Source organism: Oryx dammah, unplaced genomic scaffold (genome assembly GCF_014754425.2).
Source record: "Oryx dammah isolate SB20612 unplaced genomic scaffold, SCBI_Odam_1.1 HiC_scaffold_12, whole genome shotgun sequence".
In the NCBI taxonomy this organism is placed as follows: Eukaryota; Metazoa; Chordata; class Mammalia; order Artiodactyla; family Bovidae; genus Oryx; species Oryx dammah.
This window is the reverse complement of record NW_024070196.1, coordinates 63363392-63383204: the sequence shown is the minus strand read 5'-3', so window position 1 is coordinate 63383204 and position 19813 is coordinate 63363392. Positions and strand designations below refer to the sequence as shown.

Genomic DNA, 19813 nt, shown 5'->3' with positions numbered 1-19813 from the left:
AGTGGGTAGCCATTCCCTTCTCCAGGGGATCTTCCCGACCCAGGGATCACACCCATATCTCCTGTTTGGCAGGTGGATCCTTTGCCACTGAGCGCCCAGGGAAGCACAACAGCCCTGTGAGGCTGGCATTTTTATAGCCATTGTGCAGACAAGAAAACGGAGGCCCCAGAAGTCAGGGAATTAACTGTGGTCAAAGGGGCTTCCTGGCGGCTCAGACGGTAAAGCGTCGGCCTGCAAAGCGGGAGACCCGGGTCCCATTCCTGGGTCGCGAAGATCCTCTGGAGAAGGAAATAGCAATCCACTCCAGCACTCTTGCCTGGAAGATCCCATGGACGGAGGAGCCTGATAGGCTACAGTCCATGGGGTCCCAAAGGGTCCGACACAACTGAACGCCTTCACTTTCACTTTTCACAGAGCTAAAAAGGCACTTTCACTTTTCTCTTTCATGCACTGGAGAAGGACATGGCAACCCACTCCAGTGTTCTTGCCTGGAGGATCCCAGGGACGGGGGAGCCTGGTGGGCTGCCGTCTATGGGGTCGCAGAGTCGGACACGACTGAAGCGACTTAGCAGTAAAAAGGCATGGAGCCGGGGGTCACCCTTAGGTCTGTCTGGTCAAAACCTTGTGTTTCTGGCCAAAGAGAGGATACCAGTCAAACCCTTCCATTCCTCCCCATCTACTCCATCCCTCCCCCACAAAATATTTTATTTGGAAATATTTAAAGCAGATAAAAATAAATAGATAACAACGAGAGAACTATCTTTGCTTCTTGTCCAGCTTAAGGACTAGACCCTACTAGAAGGTTGAACTATATGAAATTGCCAACATTTGATTATAATTCATTTGAAGCCACCAGGTCTCTTTTCCAATCTCCATCTCTCAATACAGCTTAAAAGAACCTAGGCTTCAGCCTGGATGTCAGTGGTAAAGAATCCCGCCTACCAATGCAGGAGACGTGGGTTCAATCCCTTGGTTGAGAAGATCCCCTGGAGAAGGAGAGGGCAACTCACTCCAGTATTCTTGCCTGGGAAATCCCATGGGCAGGGGAGCCTGGCCAGCCACAGTCTGCTACTACTACTGCTGCTAAGTCACTTCAGTTGTGTCCGACTCTGTGGGACCCCATAGACGGCAGCCCACCAGCCTCCCCCGTCCCTGGGATTCTCCAGGCAAGAACATTGGAGTGGGTTGCCATTTCCTTCTCCAGCACATGAAAGAGAAAAGTGAAAGTGAAGTCTCTCAGTCGTGTCCGACCCTCAGCGACCTCATAGACTGCAGCCTTCCAGGCTCTTCCATCCATGGGATTTTCCAAGCAAGAGTACTGGAGTGGGGTGCCATTGCCTTAGGCCACAGTCTACTGGGTCACAAAGAGTCGGATACAACTTAGCAACTAAACAACAGCAGCTTTGCAGGGGGGTGGTGGTGATGGAGATTATGGGGAGGCTCTGAAGCCAGTGTCTACAAACTGAGTCTCAAATAAACTCCCCAAGACCATACTGATGTGTAGCATTTGCCAATATCTGTGGGGTAAATAACTCCCACCACGACCCGCCTTAAGCTCTCAACAGTTAAATAAAAGGCTCTGAGATTTCCTGAATATCTAACCATCAAATCAGAACCTTGAAACATGCTGCTGAGTGAAAGCAGCCAGACACAGAGTCACATATGCGTGATCCCACTTATGTGAAGCAACTTCAGAGAGACAGAAAGCAGATCAGTGGTTGCCAGGGGCTGGGGAGGCGGGAGAGGGAGTGACTGTCTAATGGCACAGAATTCCCTTTGGGGGATGATGAAATTGGTCTGGAAGTAGACAGAAGGGAAGGTTGTACAACATTGTGAATGTACATCCATGATGGCAGGAGTATTCACGACAGCCCAAAGGTGAAAACACCCCCGTGTCCATCAGTGGATGAGTGCGTTAGCAAAATGTAGTCTATACATGCAGTGGACTATTATTCAGCTTCAGATAGGAAGGGAAGGGGCAACTCCCCAGCAGTCCAGTGGTTAGGACTCCTTGCTTCCACTGCAGGGGGCATGGGTTCAATCCCTGGCTGGGGAACTAAAATCCGGCATGCTGTGCAGTGTGACCAAAATAAATAAGTAAAAATTATTGATTTATAATTTATGAAAAATAACTAATAAAATAAAAGTGGCTTTATAAAAAGAGGTGCATACTAGGGTGAAGATTCAATAAAATTAATCATTTTTTTTTAAAAAGGAAAAAGTGAAAGTATTTGTCGCTCAGTCCTGTCCAACTCTTTTGCAACCCCATGCACTGCAACCCACCAGGCTCCTCTGTCCATGGGATTTCCCAGGCAAGAATACTGGAGTGGGTTGCCATTTCCTTCTCCAGGGGATCTTCCTGAACCAGGGATCGAACTGGCATCTCCTTCAGGAGATCATGCATTGGTAGGCAGGTTCTTTACCACTGAGCCACTTGGGAAGTCCAAAGAAAAAAAGGGAAGGGAAGGAGAAATTCCCTGGTTGCCTGGTGGTTAGGGCTCTGTGTTTTCATAGCTGAGGGCCTTCGATCCCTGGTCAGGGAACTAAGATCCCACAAGCTGTGCACCAAAAAAAAAAAAAAAAAGAACTGGAAAGGAAGGAAATTCTACACATTACATAACATGGATGAGACTTGAAGACATTATGCTAAGTGAGATATGCCAGTCACAAAAGACAAATACTGCATGATTCCATACGCAGTCAGACTCAGAGACAGAAAGCAGAATGGTGGCTCCCAGGGGCTGGGAGAGGAAGACATAGGGACTTCGTGTTTAACAGGCACAGAGTTTCAGTCCGGGAAGATGAAAACTGTCCTGGAGACGGATGGTACTGATGGTTCCACAACGCGAAGGCACTTAATGCCACAGGCCTGCACTCTCAGAAATGGTTACAACGGTGAATTTTACCTTATTTTGCCATGCCCCTCTCTCCCCTAAACCCCCAAAGCCTCAACCCTTAGCACCGCCGTGAATGTCACCTCAGTGAGATTTATCAGAGAAAGACAAACACTGTATATTATCACTTATATGTGGAATCTAAAAACGAAATATACTAGTGAATGTAAGAAACAAGAAGCAGGACCTGTGGATATAGAGGACAAACTAGTGGTTACCAGTGGGACAGGTGAAAGGGTTGGGGGCGAGAGAGGGGGAGGGGATTAAGAGATATAAACTCAGTTCTGTTCAGTTCAGTCACTCAGTCATGTCTGACTCTTTGTGACCCCATGAATCGCAGCACGCCAGGACTCCCTGTCCATCACCAACTCCCGGAGTTCACTCAGACTCACGTCCGTCGAGTCCATGATGCCATCCAGCCATCTCATCCTGGATCGTCCCCTTCTCCTCCTGCCCCCAATCCCTCCCAGTATCAGGGTCTTCTCCAATGAGTCAACTCTTCGCATGAGGTGGCCAAAGTACTGGAGTTTCAGCTTCAGCATCATTCCCTCCAAAGAAATCCCAGGGCTGATCTTCAAAATGGACTGGTTGCATCTGCTTGCTGTTCAAGGGACTCTCAAGAGTCTTCTCCAACACCACAGTTCAGAAGCATCAGTTCTTCGGCACTCAGCTTTCTTCACAGTCCAACTCTCACATCCATACATGACCACAGGAAAAACCATACCCTTGACTAGATGGACATTTGTTGGGAAAGTAATGCCTCTGCTCTTTAATATGCTATCTAGGTTGGTCATAGCTTTTCTTCCAAGGAGTAAGCGTCTTTTAATTTGATGGCTGCAGTCACCATCTGCAGTGATTTTGGAGCCCCAAAATAAAGTCTGACACTGTTTCTACTGTTTCCCCATCTACTTCCCATGAAGTGATGGGACCAGATGCCGTGATCTTTGTTTTCTGAATGTTGAGCTTTAAGCCAACTTTTTCACTCTCCTCTTTCACTTTCATCAAGAGGCTTTTTAGTTCCTCTTCACTTTCTGCCATAAGGGTGGTGTCATCTGCATTATCTGAGGTTATTGATATTTCTCCCGGCAATCTTGATTCCAGCTTGTGCTTCCTCCAGCCCAGCGTTTCTCATGATATACTCTGCATAGAAGTTAAATAAGCAGGGTGACAATATACAGCCTTGACGCACTCCTTTTCCTATTTGGAACCAGTCTGTTGTTCCATGTCCAGTTCTAACTGTTGCTTCCTGATCTGCATATAGGTTTCTCAAGAGGCAGGTCAGGTGGTCTGGTATTCCCATCTCTTTCAGAATTTTCCACAGTTTATTGTGATCCACACAGTCAAAGGCTTTGGCATAGTCAATAAAGCAGAAATAGATGTTTTTCTGGAACTCTCTTGCTTTTTCCATGATCCAGCAGATGTTGGCAATTTGATCTCTGGTTCCTCTGCCTTTTCTAAAACCAGCTTGAACATCAGGGAGTTCACGGTTCATGTATTGCTGAAGCCTGGCTTGGAGAATTTTGAGCATTACTTTACTAGAGTGTGAGATGAGTCCAATTGTGCGGTAGTTTGAGCCTTCTTTGGCATTGCCTTTCTTTGGGATTGGAATGAAAACTGACCTTTTCCAGTCCTGTGGCCACTGCTGAGTTTTCCAAATTTGCTGGCATATTGAGTGCAGCACTTTCACAGCATCATCTTTCAGGATTTGAAATAGCTCGACTGGAATTCCATGACCTCCCCTAGCTTTGTTCGCAGTGATGCTTTCTAAGGCCCACTTGACTTCACATTCCAGGATGTCTGGCTCTAGGTGAGTGATCACACCATTGTGATTATCTTGGTCGTGAAGATCTTTTTTGTATAGTTCTGTGTATTCTTGCCACCTCTTCTTAATATCTTCTGCTTCTGTTAAGTCCATACCATTTCTGCCCTTTATCGAGCCCATCTTTGCATGAAATGTTCCCTTGGTGTCTCTAATTTTCTTGAAGAGATCTCTAGTTTTTCCCATTCTGTTGTTTTCTTGTATTTCTTTGCATTGATCGCTGAGGAAGGCTTTCTTATGTCTTCTTGCTATTCTTTGGAACTCTGCATTCAGATGCTTATATCTTTCCTTTTCTCCTTGGCTTTTCGCCTCTCTTCTTTTCACAGCTATTTGTAAGGCCTCCCCAGACAGCCATCTTGCTTTTTTGCATTTCTTTTCCATGGGGATGGTCTTGATCCCTGTCCCCTGTACAATGTCACAAACTTCCGTCCATAGTTCATCAGGCACTCTATCTATCAGATCTAGGCCCTTAAATCTATTTCTCACTTCCACTGTATAATCATAAGGGATTTTATTTAGGTCATACCTAAATGGTCTAGTGGTTTTCCCTACTTTCTTCAATTTAAGTCTACTTAAAGATATAAACTACTGTGTATAAAATAGATATATTGTGCAGTACAGGGAATACAGCCAATATTTTATAATAACATAAATGGAGCCTAATCTTTAGAAATTGTGAATCACTATGTTTTAAACCTGAAACCAAAATAATATTGTAAATCAACTTTTTGTTGCTCATTCGTCAAGTTGTGTCCGACTCTTTGCGACCTCACGGACTGCAGCATGCCAGGCCTCCCTGTCCTTTACCATCTCCCGGAATTCGCCCAAGTTCATGTCCATAGAATCTGTGATGCCATCCAAACGTCTCATCCCCTGTTGTCCTCTTCTCCTTATATAAGTATTATATATAAATGTATAAGTATGTAGTTATTTATATATGTATGTATTTACAAGTATTTACATATATAAATACAAAAATGCATGTGGATATACACATATAATTTTTTATACCTCAATAAAAATTTCATGTATATATCCACATGCAGTTTTGTATTTTAAATGTGAATAATTACAAATACATACATATATAAATATTATAGCTATAAACATATAATTTTATATGTCAGTATATAAATTAATATTGCAAATATAAATATGTATTTATATATAATATTATGCATGTGGATACATATACTGCTACACAGATATTCTGTACATTGCGAGAAAAGCTGTAAATGAAATGAACTGGGTGCAGTGAGAGGCTGGGGGTGTGGTGAGGCAGGGAGACATTTCAACTCTGTAACCCACTGAGGGGTGATGTAAAGGGGTTTCCAGGAAGGAAGCAACAAAGAGTAGGGCTCTCGCTCCCCTGGAAGCAACCTCCCAACTCAAAACTACAAACAGTCCCCTGAGGTATTAATAGAAGACAGAATGTAGAGAATCACTAGGCGAAGGAAGGAAATGAACGTTTACGTGCATTATCAATTCCTTTTCAGGGGTGAAGGGAAGGTCTGTGGCTCGCCCTTGACTCTGAGGGTAACATCACAGAAGATGGCTATGTGGTCTGACACTCTCCCTTTCATCACACCTTCTCCTCCAGGACCGTCCAGGGCTCTGTGCTTCCTTCTTTGAATAATAGCTTCCACTGCAACCTTCTGGGAAGGTAAGCAGTGATATGGGCTTCCCAGGTGGCTTAGTGGTAAAGAATCCGCCTGCCAGTGTGGGAGGCACAGGAGATGCAGGTTCGATCCCTGGGTCGGGAAGATCCCCCAGAGGAGGAAATGGCAACCCGCCCCAGTATTCTTGCCTGGCAAATCCCGTGGACAGAGAAGCCTGGAGGGCTACAGTCCCTGGGGTCGCAAAGAGTCGGACACGGCTGAGCACCCACGCAAGCTGTGATGTCTTTCCAATTTTCAGAGCTTTGAGCGCCAACCCGGAATGTGAGGTTGTGCTGACAGTTCATTGTGGGGACAGTCACGGTAAGCAATGGTTTACCCTCCCAGTCATGGCAGATGTGGATCGTCAACTCGCCATTTGTCAGGCCCAATGTTTGCACTTTGCATCATTAAATTATTTATTCCCACTTTCATTGTCCCCATTTTGCAGAGGACACTTCAAGCACAGGGGGCTGGGAACTTGCCCAAGGTCACACAGTGAGTGTCTAGGCTTTGGCGAAGCTATCTGATTTCAGCATCCCCACTTCCAGCTGTCTGTATTCTCTTCTGGTGATAGCATCTCTTTGCAGCTTTGCTGCAAATAATACTAAACCAGAAATAATTACCAGGAGAGGAGTAATTAAATAGATGATGGAACAGCCACTAAAGAAAATGTTGTGTTTTTTTTTTTTTTTAAAAAAAAAAAACATTTTATTGGGACTTCCCTGTCGGTCCAGACTCTGCACTTTCACTTCAGGGAGTGCAGGTTCCATCCCTGGTCAGGGAACTAAGATCCTGGAACCTGCATGGTACGGCCAATTTTTTTAAAATTTGTGTTGATCTGTGTCACAACAGGTGAAAGTGGAAACAACTTAAGTGGCTATCAGTGGATGAATGGATAAACAAACTGTGGTCTATCCATACAACTGAGTATTACTCAGCCTTAAAAAGGATGGAAATTCTGACCCATGTTACAACATGGATGTGCTTTGAAGACACTGCACTAAGTGAAATAAAACCAACACCAAAGGCCAATTTCTGTACTAATCCGCCTATCTAAATGGGCTTACAATAGTCAAAGTCACACACAGAGAGAAAGTAGAACAGTGGTCCCCAAGCTCTGGGGGTTGGGGAGAAGAGGGGAATGGGGAGTTAGTGTTTAATGGGCACAGAGTTTCAGTTGAGGAAGATAAGAAAGTTCTGGAGATGGATGGTAGTGAAGGTGACAAGACATTGAATATAATTCGTACCATTAGCCGCACAACTGTTGAAATGGTAAACTTTATAGCGCCTATTTTAACACCATAAACACACATAATGGACAGACACACACACAAGTCGGTTGCAAGAACTAACAGGAAAAGATTGTTGGGACTCATTTGTTTTTGGCCACACAGCTTGTGGGATCCCAGTTCCCAGACCAGGGATCAAATCCCGGGATGTGGCAGTGAAAGCCACTGGACTGCCAGGGAACTCCTGCTGGGGCTCACTATGAAATGTGCTACAGTCCCATGATCTAGGTTCTTGGTACTAAGATTTAAGTATGGTCTCGAACCAGAGACACAGCCTCCCCAGGGGCTTGTTAGAAACACTGAGTCTCAGGTCCTGACCGAGATCTTCTAAATCAACATCTGCACTGTAACCAGGTCCCCAGGGAATTCATGTACATGAATTCATGTGCATGTGCAAGTGTGCTCAAGAATATTTTCTCTTCTGCCATTGAACATTCTGGAAGGATACTTAAGAAGCCTGAGACTGGTTGGTTTTGGGAAGGAGGACAGATGGGGATGGGGAGTTTTGAGGGAAAGAAATTTCTTTTTACTTTTCATTTTGGATCCCTCTGTAATATGTAAAATTTTAAACCCGCACTCTATTAACTTAAATAATCAATATAAATCCCAATAGCGACTATTCACAGAACACTTGTCAATCTGTAACATTAGCTAAGCATGTTACAGACACGTTCATCTGTGAAGTGGGATGAAGGCAGGCTTACAGGACTGCCGTGAAGATAAACTGAGCTTGATGAACAGAAAACTGTGGAGGCTTTGTGTCAATATTGGCTTTCCTCCAACCCAGCTTCGTTCAAGTCACCTTTGTACCTTGAGCATGGAGGACACTGACCTTTGTGAAATTTGACTTTGAGAAATGGTTTAGCTTCCTGGCGTTTTAAGCCAGGATCTGTTCACATTCCTTCTCTGGCAATCCACTAGAAGCCAGGGTCCTTTATTTATTAAAACTTGTTTTAAGACGGATGTAAAGAGAGACCTCTGACATTAAATTACACTCAGAAAGCCAGACTACATTTTGAATCAGATGGGTTCCTAAAAGCAGTTATCAGCGACATGAGCCAAGATTTTCCAAGGGGAAAAAAATGTAATATGAAAGAAAAAGAAAATAGCAGTGGCATATGTTAACTATATGAGGGCTTTGAAACAAGCTGGCTCACAGTTTCTTGGCATTTGTTGTGTATATATAGCATATAATTTACCAAAATAGCAGGGAACATTTGTTTTACATAATTTTTCTATTGAAAGAAGAGAAGAGCTTGAGGAAATAACTGTCAACCCAAAGATTTTGCTTGAACCATCATGTAATTCACCTCAGTACCTTAAATTAGGGTCTGAGACATGATTAGGGTGAGGAAGTTTTTTTTTTCTATTTTCATCTGAGCTTCCGGGTATTTATCCCCTGAGTTCGTGAATCTATCAGACTGAAAAAGGAAGCTTGTGCCTAATTGTGATTATGACAGGGTAGCATTTCAAGTCATGCCTAAAGATGGGGTGGGGGTGTCATAGAAAGGAGCGCCCAACTCTGCAAACAGACTGATTTGGGTTTGAATTTCCTGCCCCCACTACTCAGCAGCTCTGAGGTTAGGTTAGTTTACTTCTCTGGGTCTCAATGTCCTGCTGGTAGAATGGAGATGGTAATTCCCATCTCACAGGGTTGCCATGGAGATTAAAGGAGTCAACAGAGAGAGCATCTCAAAAGAGTCTGACACCCTTCTTCAGTATTTTATTTTACTTGGTCATGCCACGCAGCATGTGGCATCTTAGTTCCCTGACCAGGGATCGAACCTGTGCCCCCTACACTGGACGAGCACAGTGTTAACCACTGGACCACCAAGGAAGTCCCTATTCTTCAGTATTTTAATAAATCTTTATTGAGTGCTGACTGTGCGCTGAAGGCTCAGATACAAAGGGGGATAAAATACATCTGCCCTCCTGAAATGGATTCCCTACTGAGAAGACAGTTAATATACAAGTAAACAAGAAATCATTATACATTTGCAAATGAATGAACCTTGAGAGGAAAATAAATAGGGTGCCAAGATAAAGAACAATTGGAGGGAAGAGTAGTCAGGATAGACTTGCCTGAGGTCTGGGGACCAGGAGAGTCCCACAGAGATGGGGGAGGACAAAGACCCAGGGAGTAGGATCGAGTAGAGGTGGGAGAGACAGGCTGAATTACAGAGACCACAGGGTTCCTATGTTTTCCTGAGATCAGTGGGATGCCTCTGAAAGGTTTACAAGTAGGGTGAGATGGGGGAAGGTGATCAGAGTTGATTTTGAGATCATTCAGGCATATTTTGCTATAAGAGGATGAACAGATTGTGGGCAGTGTTTTAAAACACTGGAGAAGGAATGGAAACCCACTCCAGTATTCTTGCCTGGAAAATCCCACTGAGTCAAACTTACATTTATTTATTTTTTGATTGTGCAGCACGTGGGCTCTTAGTTCCCCAACCAGGGATGGAACCCGAGACCCTGCATTGGATGGGTACCGTCTTAACCACTGGATTGCCAGGGAAATCCCTAAAATATTGCTTTTATTATCATTTAGGTGTGGCAAACAGATCAGGAGATGACTGCCAACTGAAGACTTTAGACTCTGTTATACTCACAGATTCCAAGAAGAGGGGGCATGCCACATTTTGTGGAGGGGGGGTAGCCAAATGGGGAAACACTGGGATCAGTAAGGAGGCAAGTGAAACTGAAAGCCGCTTGGTCGTGTCCAGCTCTTTGTGACCCCATGGACTCTACAGTCCATGGAATTCTCCAGGCCAGAATACTGGAGTGGGTAGCCATTCCCTCCTCCAGCAGATCTTCCTAACCCAGGGATCAAACCCAGGTCTCCCACATTACAGGTGGATTCTTTACCAGCTGAGCCACCAGGGAAGCCCAAGAATACTGGAGCAGGTAGCCTATCCCTTCTCCAGCGGATCTTCCCGACCTAGGAATCAAACTGGGAGGCAAAGGTGAGGATAAAATCTGGGGCAGAGTCTTGACTGTGGTTTCCACAGGAAGGAACAGGTGAGGCAGGGCAAGCAGGTTGAGGATGAGCTAGTTTGAGTCATTTCTCCAGGCTCTGATCATAGGGACTGTCTCCAGTTGTCTGGTATTTGGCCCTGGTACGATTAGTGCAGCTGGATTAGTGGCTTTGGACTGGTTGGTTTGCACACGAAAGGTCCACTGGCAGATGACTTATTTACTAGTTAACCCTGGGAAGGGAGAGCCCTCCAGAATCTGCAAGGGCCCAAAAGGTCAAAACATCAGAATACAGAGAATAAAAAGCATGATTAATGCACAAAGGTGCACACAGGACAAACATGCAGTGAGGACATTCTATGTGTCAGACCACATTCTTGCCCTCGTGGAGTTTACAGTCTTTTACCAAAAGTATCCTGAAGCTGCAGGAAGGGGCACAAGCCACAGTCCCCACATGACTAATGGGAGAAAAGTGAGGTGTAAAGAGAGGTCTGAAGATGCTCTGGAAATGGAGAGACCGAAAAACGTATTGTCTAAACTAAAACGCTTCAGAGAAGTGGTTCTCACTGGGGTGAGATTGGCAATGTCTGGAGATAGTTTTGATTGTCACAACGTGGAGGGGGAGTGAATATGATGAAACAAGGCTATGTCTGATCTTTCCACGGGGACTCAGTGCTTTAGCTGCTAAAACTTAATAATGGTGGCCCTGGCTGTCAAGGAGAATGATTAAGCTGATGAATAGATTTTTCTGATTTTTTTCAGTGCATAAAGTTTTTACTTAATCTTGTGGCCTGATCTACCCTAAAATCCAGTATCAGATGGAATCTAGGCAATGTCCCATGAACTTGGGATCCATCAGACCCCTGGTATGTGAAGCTTTCATACAACTAAGTGAAGACAGACACTGAACAATAAATAAGCAAATTATACGGTATGTTGGAAGGTAATGTGCGATTAAAAAAAAAAGGAAAAGCATGGATTTCCCTGACAGTCCAGTGGTTAGGACCATGCCTTTCAATGCAGGGGGTGCAGCTTTGACCTGTGGTCAGGGAGCAAAGTTCCCACATTGCCTCACGGTCAAAAACACAAAACATAAAACAGACCCAATACTGTTAACAAATTCAGTAAAGACTTTAAAAATGGTCCACATTAAAAAAAAAAAAAATCTTAAAGAGGAAAAGCCGAACATGGTATTGGAGGATGGGGGAAGAGAGCTATGATTTTTTTCAACTACAGTAAAATACACATAAGATAACATTGGTCATTTTAAGCATTTTTAAAGAGTACAGTTCAGTGGGCATTAAGTATATTCACAATATTGCACAATCATTACCACTGTTCATCCACAGAACTCTTTTCATCTTGTGAAAACGGACAGTGTACCCACTACACGGATCTCCCACCTCCCCTTCCCCAGCCTCGGGCAACTACCGTTCTGCTTTATGTCTCTATGAACTTGATTGCTTTAGAAACCTCACAGAGTAGAATCATACAGTAGCTGTCCTTTGGCAACTGGCTTATTTCACGTAGCCTAATGTCTTCAAGGTTTATCTGTGTTGTAGCATGTTTCAGGATTCCCTTCCTTTTTGAAGGCTACATAATATTCCATCATATGGGTAGACCACATTTGTGTATCTACTCATCATGAAGGGACCCTTAGGAGGCTTTCATCTTTTGCCTATTGCGAACAATGCTGCTATGACCATGGCTGTGCAAATATCTCTTCCGTATTCTGCTTTCAACTCTTTTGCGGGTATATACCCAGAAGTGAAATTGCTGGGTCCTATGGTGATTCTTAATTTTTTGAGGAGCCTCCATACTGTTTTCTTTGGAGGCTGCCCCATTTTTCATTCTCACCAATAGTCAGTGTGTAAGAATGCCATTTTCTCCATATCCTCACCAAGACTTGTTGTTTTTATTTATTTTTGATAGTAGCCATCTAAGAAGCCCGGTGTGCTGCAGTTTGTGGGGTTGCAAACAGTCAGACACAACTGAGCAACTGAACAACAACAAAAATCCTAATGGCAGTAAGAGAGGGCTACAGATTTTAAGGAGGTGATGAGGGTAGGCTTGGGTGAGATGGTGGCATTTGAGATCTGAGTAAAGCAGATATCTAGGAGAAGAGCTTTCTAGGTAGAGAGAACAGTGGGTGCTGAAGCAGGAACCCACCTGGTGTGCTTAAGGAACAACAAGGAGACCATGGGCTTCCCTGGTAGCTCAGATAGTAAACAATCTGTCTGCAGTTTAGGAGACCAGGGTTCCATCCCCGGGTCGAGAAGATCCCCTGGAAAAGAGAATGGCAACCCACTCCAGTATTCTTGCCTGGATAATTCCATGGACAGAGGAGCCTGGCGGGCTACATTCTATGGGGTTGCAAAGAGTCAGACACAACTGAGCAACTAACACACACACACACACACACACACACACACACACACGGGAGCCAGAATGGCTGCATGAGGGGGTGAAAGAGTAGAGAAGACAAGGTGAAATGGGAGCCCTAGGAGGGTTTTGGAACCGAAGAGCCTTGTGAGTTGACTTCTAAAGAATCCCTCCGGGGACTTTCCCTGGTGGTCCAGTGGCTAAGACTGCACGCTCCCAAGGCAGGGGGGCCCCGAGTTCAATCCCTGGTCGGGGAACTAGATCCCATATGCTGCAACTAAAGATCCTGCATGCTGCAACTAAGACCCAGCTCAGCCAAATAAATAAATAATATTTTTTAAAAAACAATATGTTTGGTTGCTGTGTTGAGAATGTGCTGTAGGGAGACAAGGGCAGGACCGGGAAGACCAGCAAGATAACCCCTGGAATCCACCCAGGGTCAGAGACAATGGGGACTTGAACCAAGAAGTAGCAGTGGAGTTGGAAAGAAGTGATAAGAGTTTAGATGGAGTTTGAAGGCAGGACCAAGAGAAATTTCCTGATGGGTTGAAGTGAAATCTGAGGGAAGGAGGAGTCAAAACGGACTCCAAATGGGGAGGATGGCGTCACCATCAACTGGAAGAGGCTGAAAGAGGAGCGGAGTGCAGGAAAGATCAGACTTCACGTTTGGACGTGTGCTTCCATTAGCTTTCATCAGGACATCTTAGGATTCTGAAAAGGAGACCGTGGCTTCCAGGTGCTTTGCTATTTGAACAAGCTGGAGGATGAGGGGAAGATGTCCAGAGTGAAAGAAGACAAATAACACTAGTACCAACTGGTTGAGCCCTTGTGTGGAGCCAGGCACTGTGCTGGGACTTCCCAGCGGTGACCTGCCTGATCCTCACAACGGCCCTGCCATGCAGATACCGCTATTATCCCAGCGTTATAGATGAACATCCAACCATGGGGAGATGAAGTCACTAGGCCAGGGTTAGCCATATGGTAAGTGGCAGAGCCAGAGTTTGAACCCAGATCTGCCTGACTCAGAGCCTGCACTTTTACCCCAGGAAGCCCCAGGAGGAGTCAGAAGATTCATTGAGCTGATGGACTTAAGCTCAATCTTTATTTTTTTAATATTTATTTTTACGTTATTTATTGAGCTCTTCCAGGTCTTAGTTGCAGCATGCTGCATCTTAACTTGGCAGCAGGCAAACTCCTAGTTGTGGTATGTGGGATCTAGTTCCCTGACCAGGGATCAAACCCAGACCCCCTGGATTGGGAGTTGGAGTTCTTATCCACTGGACCACCAGAGAAGTCCCTAAGCTCGATCTTGAAAGACAGGGTTAGTAAGAAAAGAGTGAGTGGATCAAGCAAACACAAGATAAATGTCCAATTTCTTGTCCTTACTACAGGGTCCTGTGTGGCCTGGTCCCTGCCATCCTCTGCAGCCTTCCCTCTGGTCACTTGCTCATGAAGCTCCACTGGCCTGATTTTGAGCTCTTGCCCTCACACAGTTCCCACTATTGGAAAGCTCCCTCCTATCTCTTCTCCTGGCTGATCTCTACACGTGTCTGGGGGTTCAGCTCCAATGTCACTTCCTCCAAGAAGCCTTCTCTGATCTGCCTCTCTGCCATCTAGAACTAGACTTGTCGCACCTTCTACATTTGTGGAGAAAAGGGAACCCTCCTGTGCTGTTGGCAGGAATATAAATTGGTGCAGCCACTATGGAGAACAGTATGGAGTTTCCTTAGAAAACTAAAAATAGAGTTACCATATGATCCAGCAACCCCACTCTTGGGCATATATTCAGAGAAAACCATAATTCAAAAAGATACATGCACCCCAGTGTTCATCGCAGCACGATTTCTAACAGCCAAGAAGACATGGAAACAATTTAACTGTCTGTCCATCGATAGATGAATGGATAAAGGAGATGTGGGGTATACACACAAAACAGAATACTACTCAGGCATTAAAAAAGAAGGAAATAATGCTATTTGCATTTGCAGCAAGGTGGATTATCATACTAGAGATTATCATACTAACTGAAGTAAGTAGCCCTTAAGACAATTCTCATAATTGTTGTGAAACTGTGTCTTCAATATTCGCTTCTCCCATGGGACCAGTGCTGTGCAATAGAACCTTCTGCAGTTCCAAAAGTGCTCTGGGCCCAGGCTGTCACAATGGGGCTAAAGCAGCCTTGAGCCACATGCAGCTACTGGGTACTCGAAACGCAACCAATGCAATGAAGGAGCTGACTTTTCAAACACGACCTATTTTACCTATAAATCATACTTTATAATGTGAATGCACGTGTCACTTCAGTCATGTCCGACTCTTCGTGCCTCTGTGGACTGTAGCCCTCCAGGATCCTCTGTCCATGGGATTCTCTGGGCAAGAATACTGGAGTGGGTTGCCATGCCCTTCTCCAGGCGAGCTTTCTGACCCAGGGACTGAACCCTTGTCTCTTGTGTCTCCTGCATTGGCAGGTGGGTTCTTTACCATTAGCACCACCTGGGAAGCCCACTGTGTATTATACACGGACATTATTTCATATACCAACTACATAAGTTAAGTTTAAATAGCCACATGTGGCTACTGTATTGGACACTGTATTGGCTCACTCTAGCTGTGAGCTCCTTGAGGGCAAAGACCATGTATCTTGTTTGGTTATAGAATTCCCCAATCTAGGATGATGCTCAGGAAAACTGTTGAATGAATGAGTAAGTCAATGAATGGATGAACCAATCAGTCAATGTAGTCTACATAATTTGTTTTCAAGAACATCATCCCAGAAAGGAGAGACCCAGGAAAATCTGACTTGCACAAGATCTCACAATAAGGCAGAACTAGATACAAAATCCAGCCTTCTGAATCTCCTGTACATAGTGCTGTGCACAGGGAGAGGTTGTCTGTGGTCTCACACAAGCCATCGCAGAGCTGTTCATGAAGGCACCTCCAAGTCCTGGGAAGGACTGTTTCTTAGACATCCTCACCCCTTCCCCCTCCCCTGACCCTGTAAACAACTTAGTGGCTTGTAATCTATTAACACTTGGCTTCCCGCAAGACTGAGCCTGTTCCAAGGTCCACTCTTGCCAATCCTCTACAAGGCACTCTGATTTTTAAAAAACCCATATTTCTCTCAGGCCATCTGTTGCCGGCAGTCTGTGAATAATATACACAGGGTGTGGTTTAAAAAACACCTATGTCGTGATGTGAAATCCACTCAGATTTACACAGCCGTTCCTTTTACTTTTTTTTTTTTTTTAATAAACGAATGTTAACATGTTTCAGGGCTAATTTTGACCTCATTCAAATGTAATTTGGGGGTTGCAGATTACATTCTGGGAGACTCCAGCAGAAAGAGCCTATGGATTTTGTTTTTACAAACTTTTTTTCAGATATCATCATAATCATAATTTTATAAATTATTTTTCAGATGTTCATATGTATTGATGTCTCTATCTGCCAGGCATTTGGCACACATGACCTCACATGATCTTCCCAATAAGCCTTTGAATCAAGTACTATTATGATTCCCATTTTATGGCTAAGGAAATTGAGTTTCAGAAAGGTTAAGTCACTTGCACAAAGTCACACAGCCAGGAAGTGGCACAGTAGGGATTTGAAGCCTATTCTGTCTTATTCAAGAGCCAGTGCTCTTAGCTAGCACACAATGTGGCCTTTCTAATAGATATTACATGTATTTATGTGTGTAAAAATCAGGAAAACAATCAAGAAACTTAACACTGGGGCTTGGGAAGAGAGAGACTTATTCTTGTGCTTCTTTTTGGACTTTATTCTATGTATATACTATTATTAGTATAAAAACTAAATTAATTTAAGCTTAAGTAAAATCTTCTTATTAGGTTTGATTTTTTTCTAATGAAGGAAGGGCTTGTCACTCTAGTGTATGTCTATCTATTAGTAGATTAAATATACATGAATCTTTGAGTAATTTGCAAAGTTCACATGCCCTGACAGCATTTGAAAATTTAGTAAAACTGCAGTTCCAACATGTATCCTTATCCTGAATTCCAAATTTCATATTTTAGTTTCTGGATTATTTTTTTATTTTGAGGTAATAGGTTGGTTTTTAAACATATTTATTTTCAATGAAAATAAATGTTTTCCTTGAGAGATCTGCACTCAGGTACATACATTTTTGTGGATTCATAGATCGACTTTGGATATTATAACTGGGCATCTTTCAGCATTTGTGAAATAATGCCGTGTTACATAAGACAGGCCATTTGCAGATCAATTAATAAAAGCTTAAAAGTAAACATTTCATTAATTAAAAATTTTAATGCAAATTAATTTTACACTGAATGAGAAGTAGACATCTCAATACCCTTCAGTACTCAGAGCCTCAGAGAGCTATAGTAGTCACACTAAAAGTCACTTGGGAGAATTCCTCAGTGGTTTAGAGAGAGAGAGAGAGGGAGAAAAAAAAAACATTTAAGTCAAGAAAATATACATACTAACAATAATGTATCCTTTCCAACAATTCCAAAGGAGTGTCTGCTTTTACCATCCAAGTGACCAGTGCTTCTAAAAAATTAAAACAAAAATCCCATTAATGTTCTTTTTGTTGCTCCATTTCATACTCCTGGAATTTGCTTAACAAATCTCCATCAGCTGGAGGTTGGAGAATTTTGAATGCCCCTTTACAAGCCCTTTCCATTGCTTGACCGTATTTCCCCAGGATTTTCAGAGCAAATTTGGTATCCTTGAAAAATTAAAAAAAAGAAAAAGAAAAAGAAAAATTCCAGTCGTCTAAGCAGTGTATTCCTGAGTTCCCAAGGATACCCCCTGACAGTGAGCCTCACTTAGCTAGCTGTTACAAAATCCTTTCATTCAGAAGGCAAGAGGTTTCACCAAAGATACACAGCCCTCTCATTCACACACTTCATAAACAACGGGGACTTTGCCGAAGCCTCCTCTCTAGGAAGGAATCCCAGCTTTTCAGAAAACGGTAGGCAACATCAGTTATCATTCCCTTCTAAAAGACCTTGCAGGAAAATTCAGAATTTCACAGCATAGGAGAAGGGCTGGAAAGGACCCATGTCATTGCACGGACTCATAAATTCACTCCACATTTCCAAACAGCAGCTAACGCTTTCTTAAAACACAGACCCTCCCAATCCCTTTAGGAGGAAGAGCAATTCCAAGGGAAAATATTACACGCTTATGTCCCCGTTAAGATTCTGACGGATCTGGAAAAAAAAACAAAAACCGGACTGAGTCAGAGATAAGAGGCTGAGCCGGTGGGGTTGGGAAAATGGCTTGTCTCCTCCAGGCCTGAGTCTCTCCCCCTGAAACCGTTCCCTTTAAATTCAGGAAGGCATGCCGAGATGCTCCCCTGCAGGTTTTCTTTCTTTCTTTCTTTCTTTTTTTTTTTAAAGAAAAGCCTGTCTGCCTCTGACTCGCCCGCAAGATACTCACGGCAGCTGCCTGAGCTGGAATAAGTCCTCCTCCATGTCCGCGCTGCGCCAGGACGAGCCCTGTTCATGGCCCTTACATGGTGGTGGTGGATGACGAGCGCGCGCTCGGGGGCTTCAGCGTTAGGATGCCGGACCCGCGCGGCTGCCTCCCTCGGTGGCAGCTGTTCAGGGGAGGGAGCCGCCAGGGACCAGCCCACGAGACAAAGCCGCCGCCGCCAGGAGACCGCGGCGAGAGTGGGCGGAGAGGAGGCGGCGGAGGGCAGAGCGAGATGCGCGCGGAGAGGGGGCGGGGAGAGCCCTTCTGGTTAGCGAAATTTACAGGCTCTCCGGAGCTGGTGGTGATGCTCTGGGGTGCCGACAGGGCGCCCGCCAGCCTGTGAAAAGGCCGTCTGGGTACCAGTGAGGGCTCTTCGGTTGACGATGCCTCTCTGAAGGTTTGTGTGTATGGATTCATTTAAGGTTGCCTTCGATATTCTTGAAAACCAGGGGGCTGTCACAAACGCAGAGAATGAAAAACAAAATTTCCATGCGTTGAAGCGTTGTTTATTGAGCACCTACTGTCCGCCAGAGCTTTCCTGCTGGCTCAGGGGTAAAGCATCCGCCCGCCACAGCAGGGTTTGATTCCTGGGTGGGGAAGATCTCCTGGAGCAAGGAAATGGCAACCCACTCCAGCCTTCTTGCCTGGGAAAGCCCATGGACAGAGGAGCCTGGCGGGCTGCAGTCCCTGGGGTCGCAGAGTCAAGACGCGACTTAGCGACTAACAACTGTATGCTGGGCAAGGCGATAGTCACTGGGTCACTGATAAGAGAATAAGTTAGACATGACATTGTCATCACGGAGATGAGATCTTATGAAACGAATCAAGAAAAAAAAATTGGGTAAGTTGTGTAGGAGAAAGTCACAGATCACTCGTTTATTTAACAAGCGTTCGTTAAAGAGATCTCTGCAGTTCTGGGGAATCAAAGATGAATAAAACCCAATTCCTGCCTTCAAATTCCTCTTTATCTTGTTCAGTGGCACCCCTCCCTCTTCCACTAGAATGTCCGGGCCCACTCTGCCTCTAGAAGGTAAGCTCCTTAAAGGTTTCTGAAGTACCCCCAAGGGCCTAGAATAATAAAACTTTATTTATGGACACTGAAATTGAAATTTAATATTCCTCACTACACTCAACCCCAGGGCTTTGCTGTTGTGAGCACTCAGTAAATGCTTGTTAAACTGAAAACAGACATCTTTCAAGTGAGGAGATTCAGTATCTTTTTTAAGCCATGGAAAGTTGGGATAATAATTTATATCAGAGCTGGCAAGTTGGAGTGTTATTGGTTAACTCACCCTGGTTTGCTCAGGACTTGAGTTATAGTACTGAAAGCTT

General features: G+C 44.3%; 1 protein-coding gene across 1 annotated transcript in view; it reads right to left on the bottom strand.

Annotated features, from left to right (window-relative positions):
- Nucleotides 1-18682, bottom strand: part of LOC120871189 (SV2 related protein) — a 72395-nt gene extending 53713 nt beyond the window's left edge. Inside the window, exon 1 of the mRNA XM_040250936.1 lies at nucleotides 18446-18682. Coding sequence (XP_040106870.1) covers nucleotides 18446-18480 — 35 coding nt within the window. The 5' untranslated portion in view covers nucleotides 18481-18682. The remainder of the gene's footprint in view (nucleotides 1-18445) is intronic.
- Between the last annotated feature and the right edge of the window lie 1131 nt (nucleotides 18683-19813).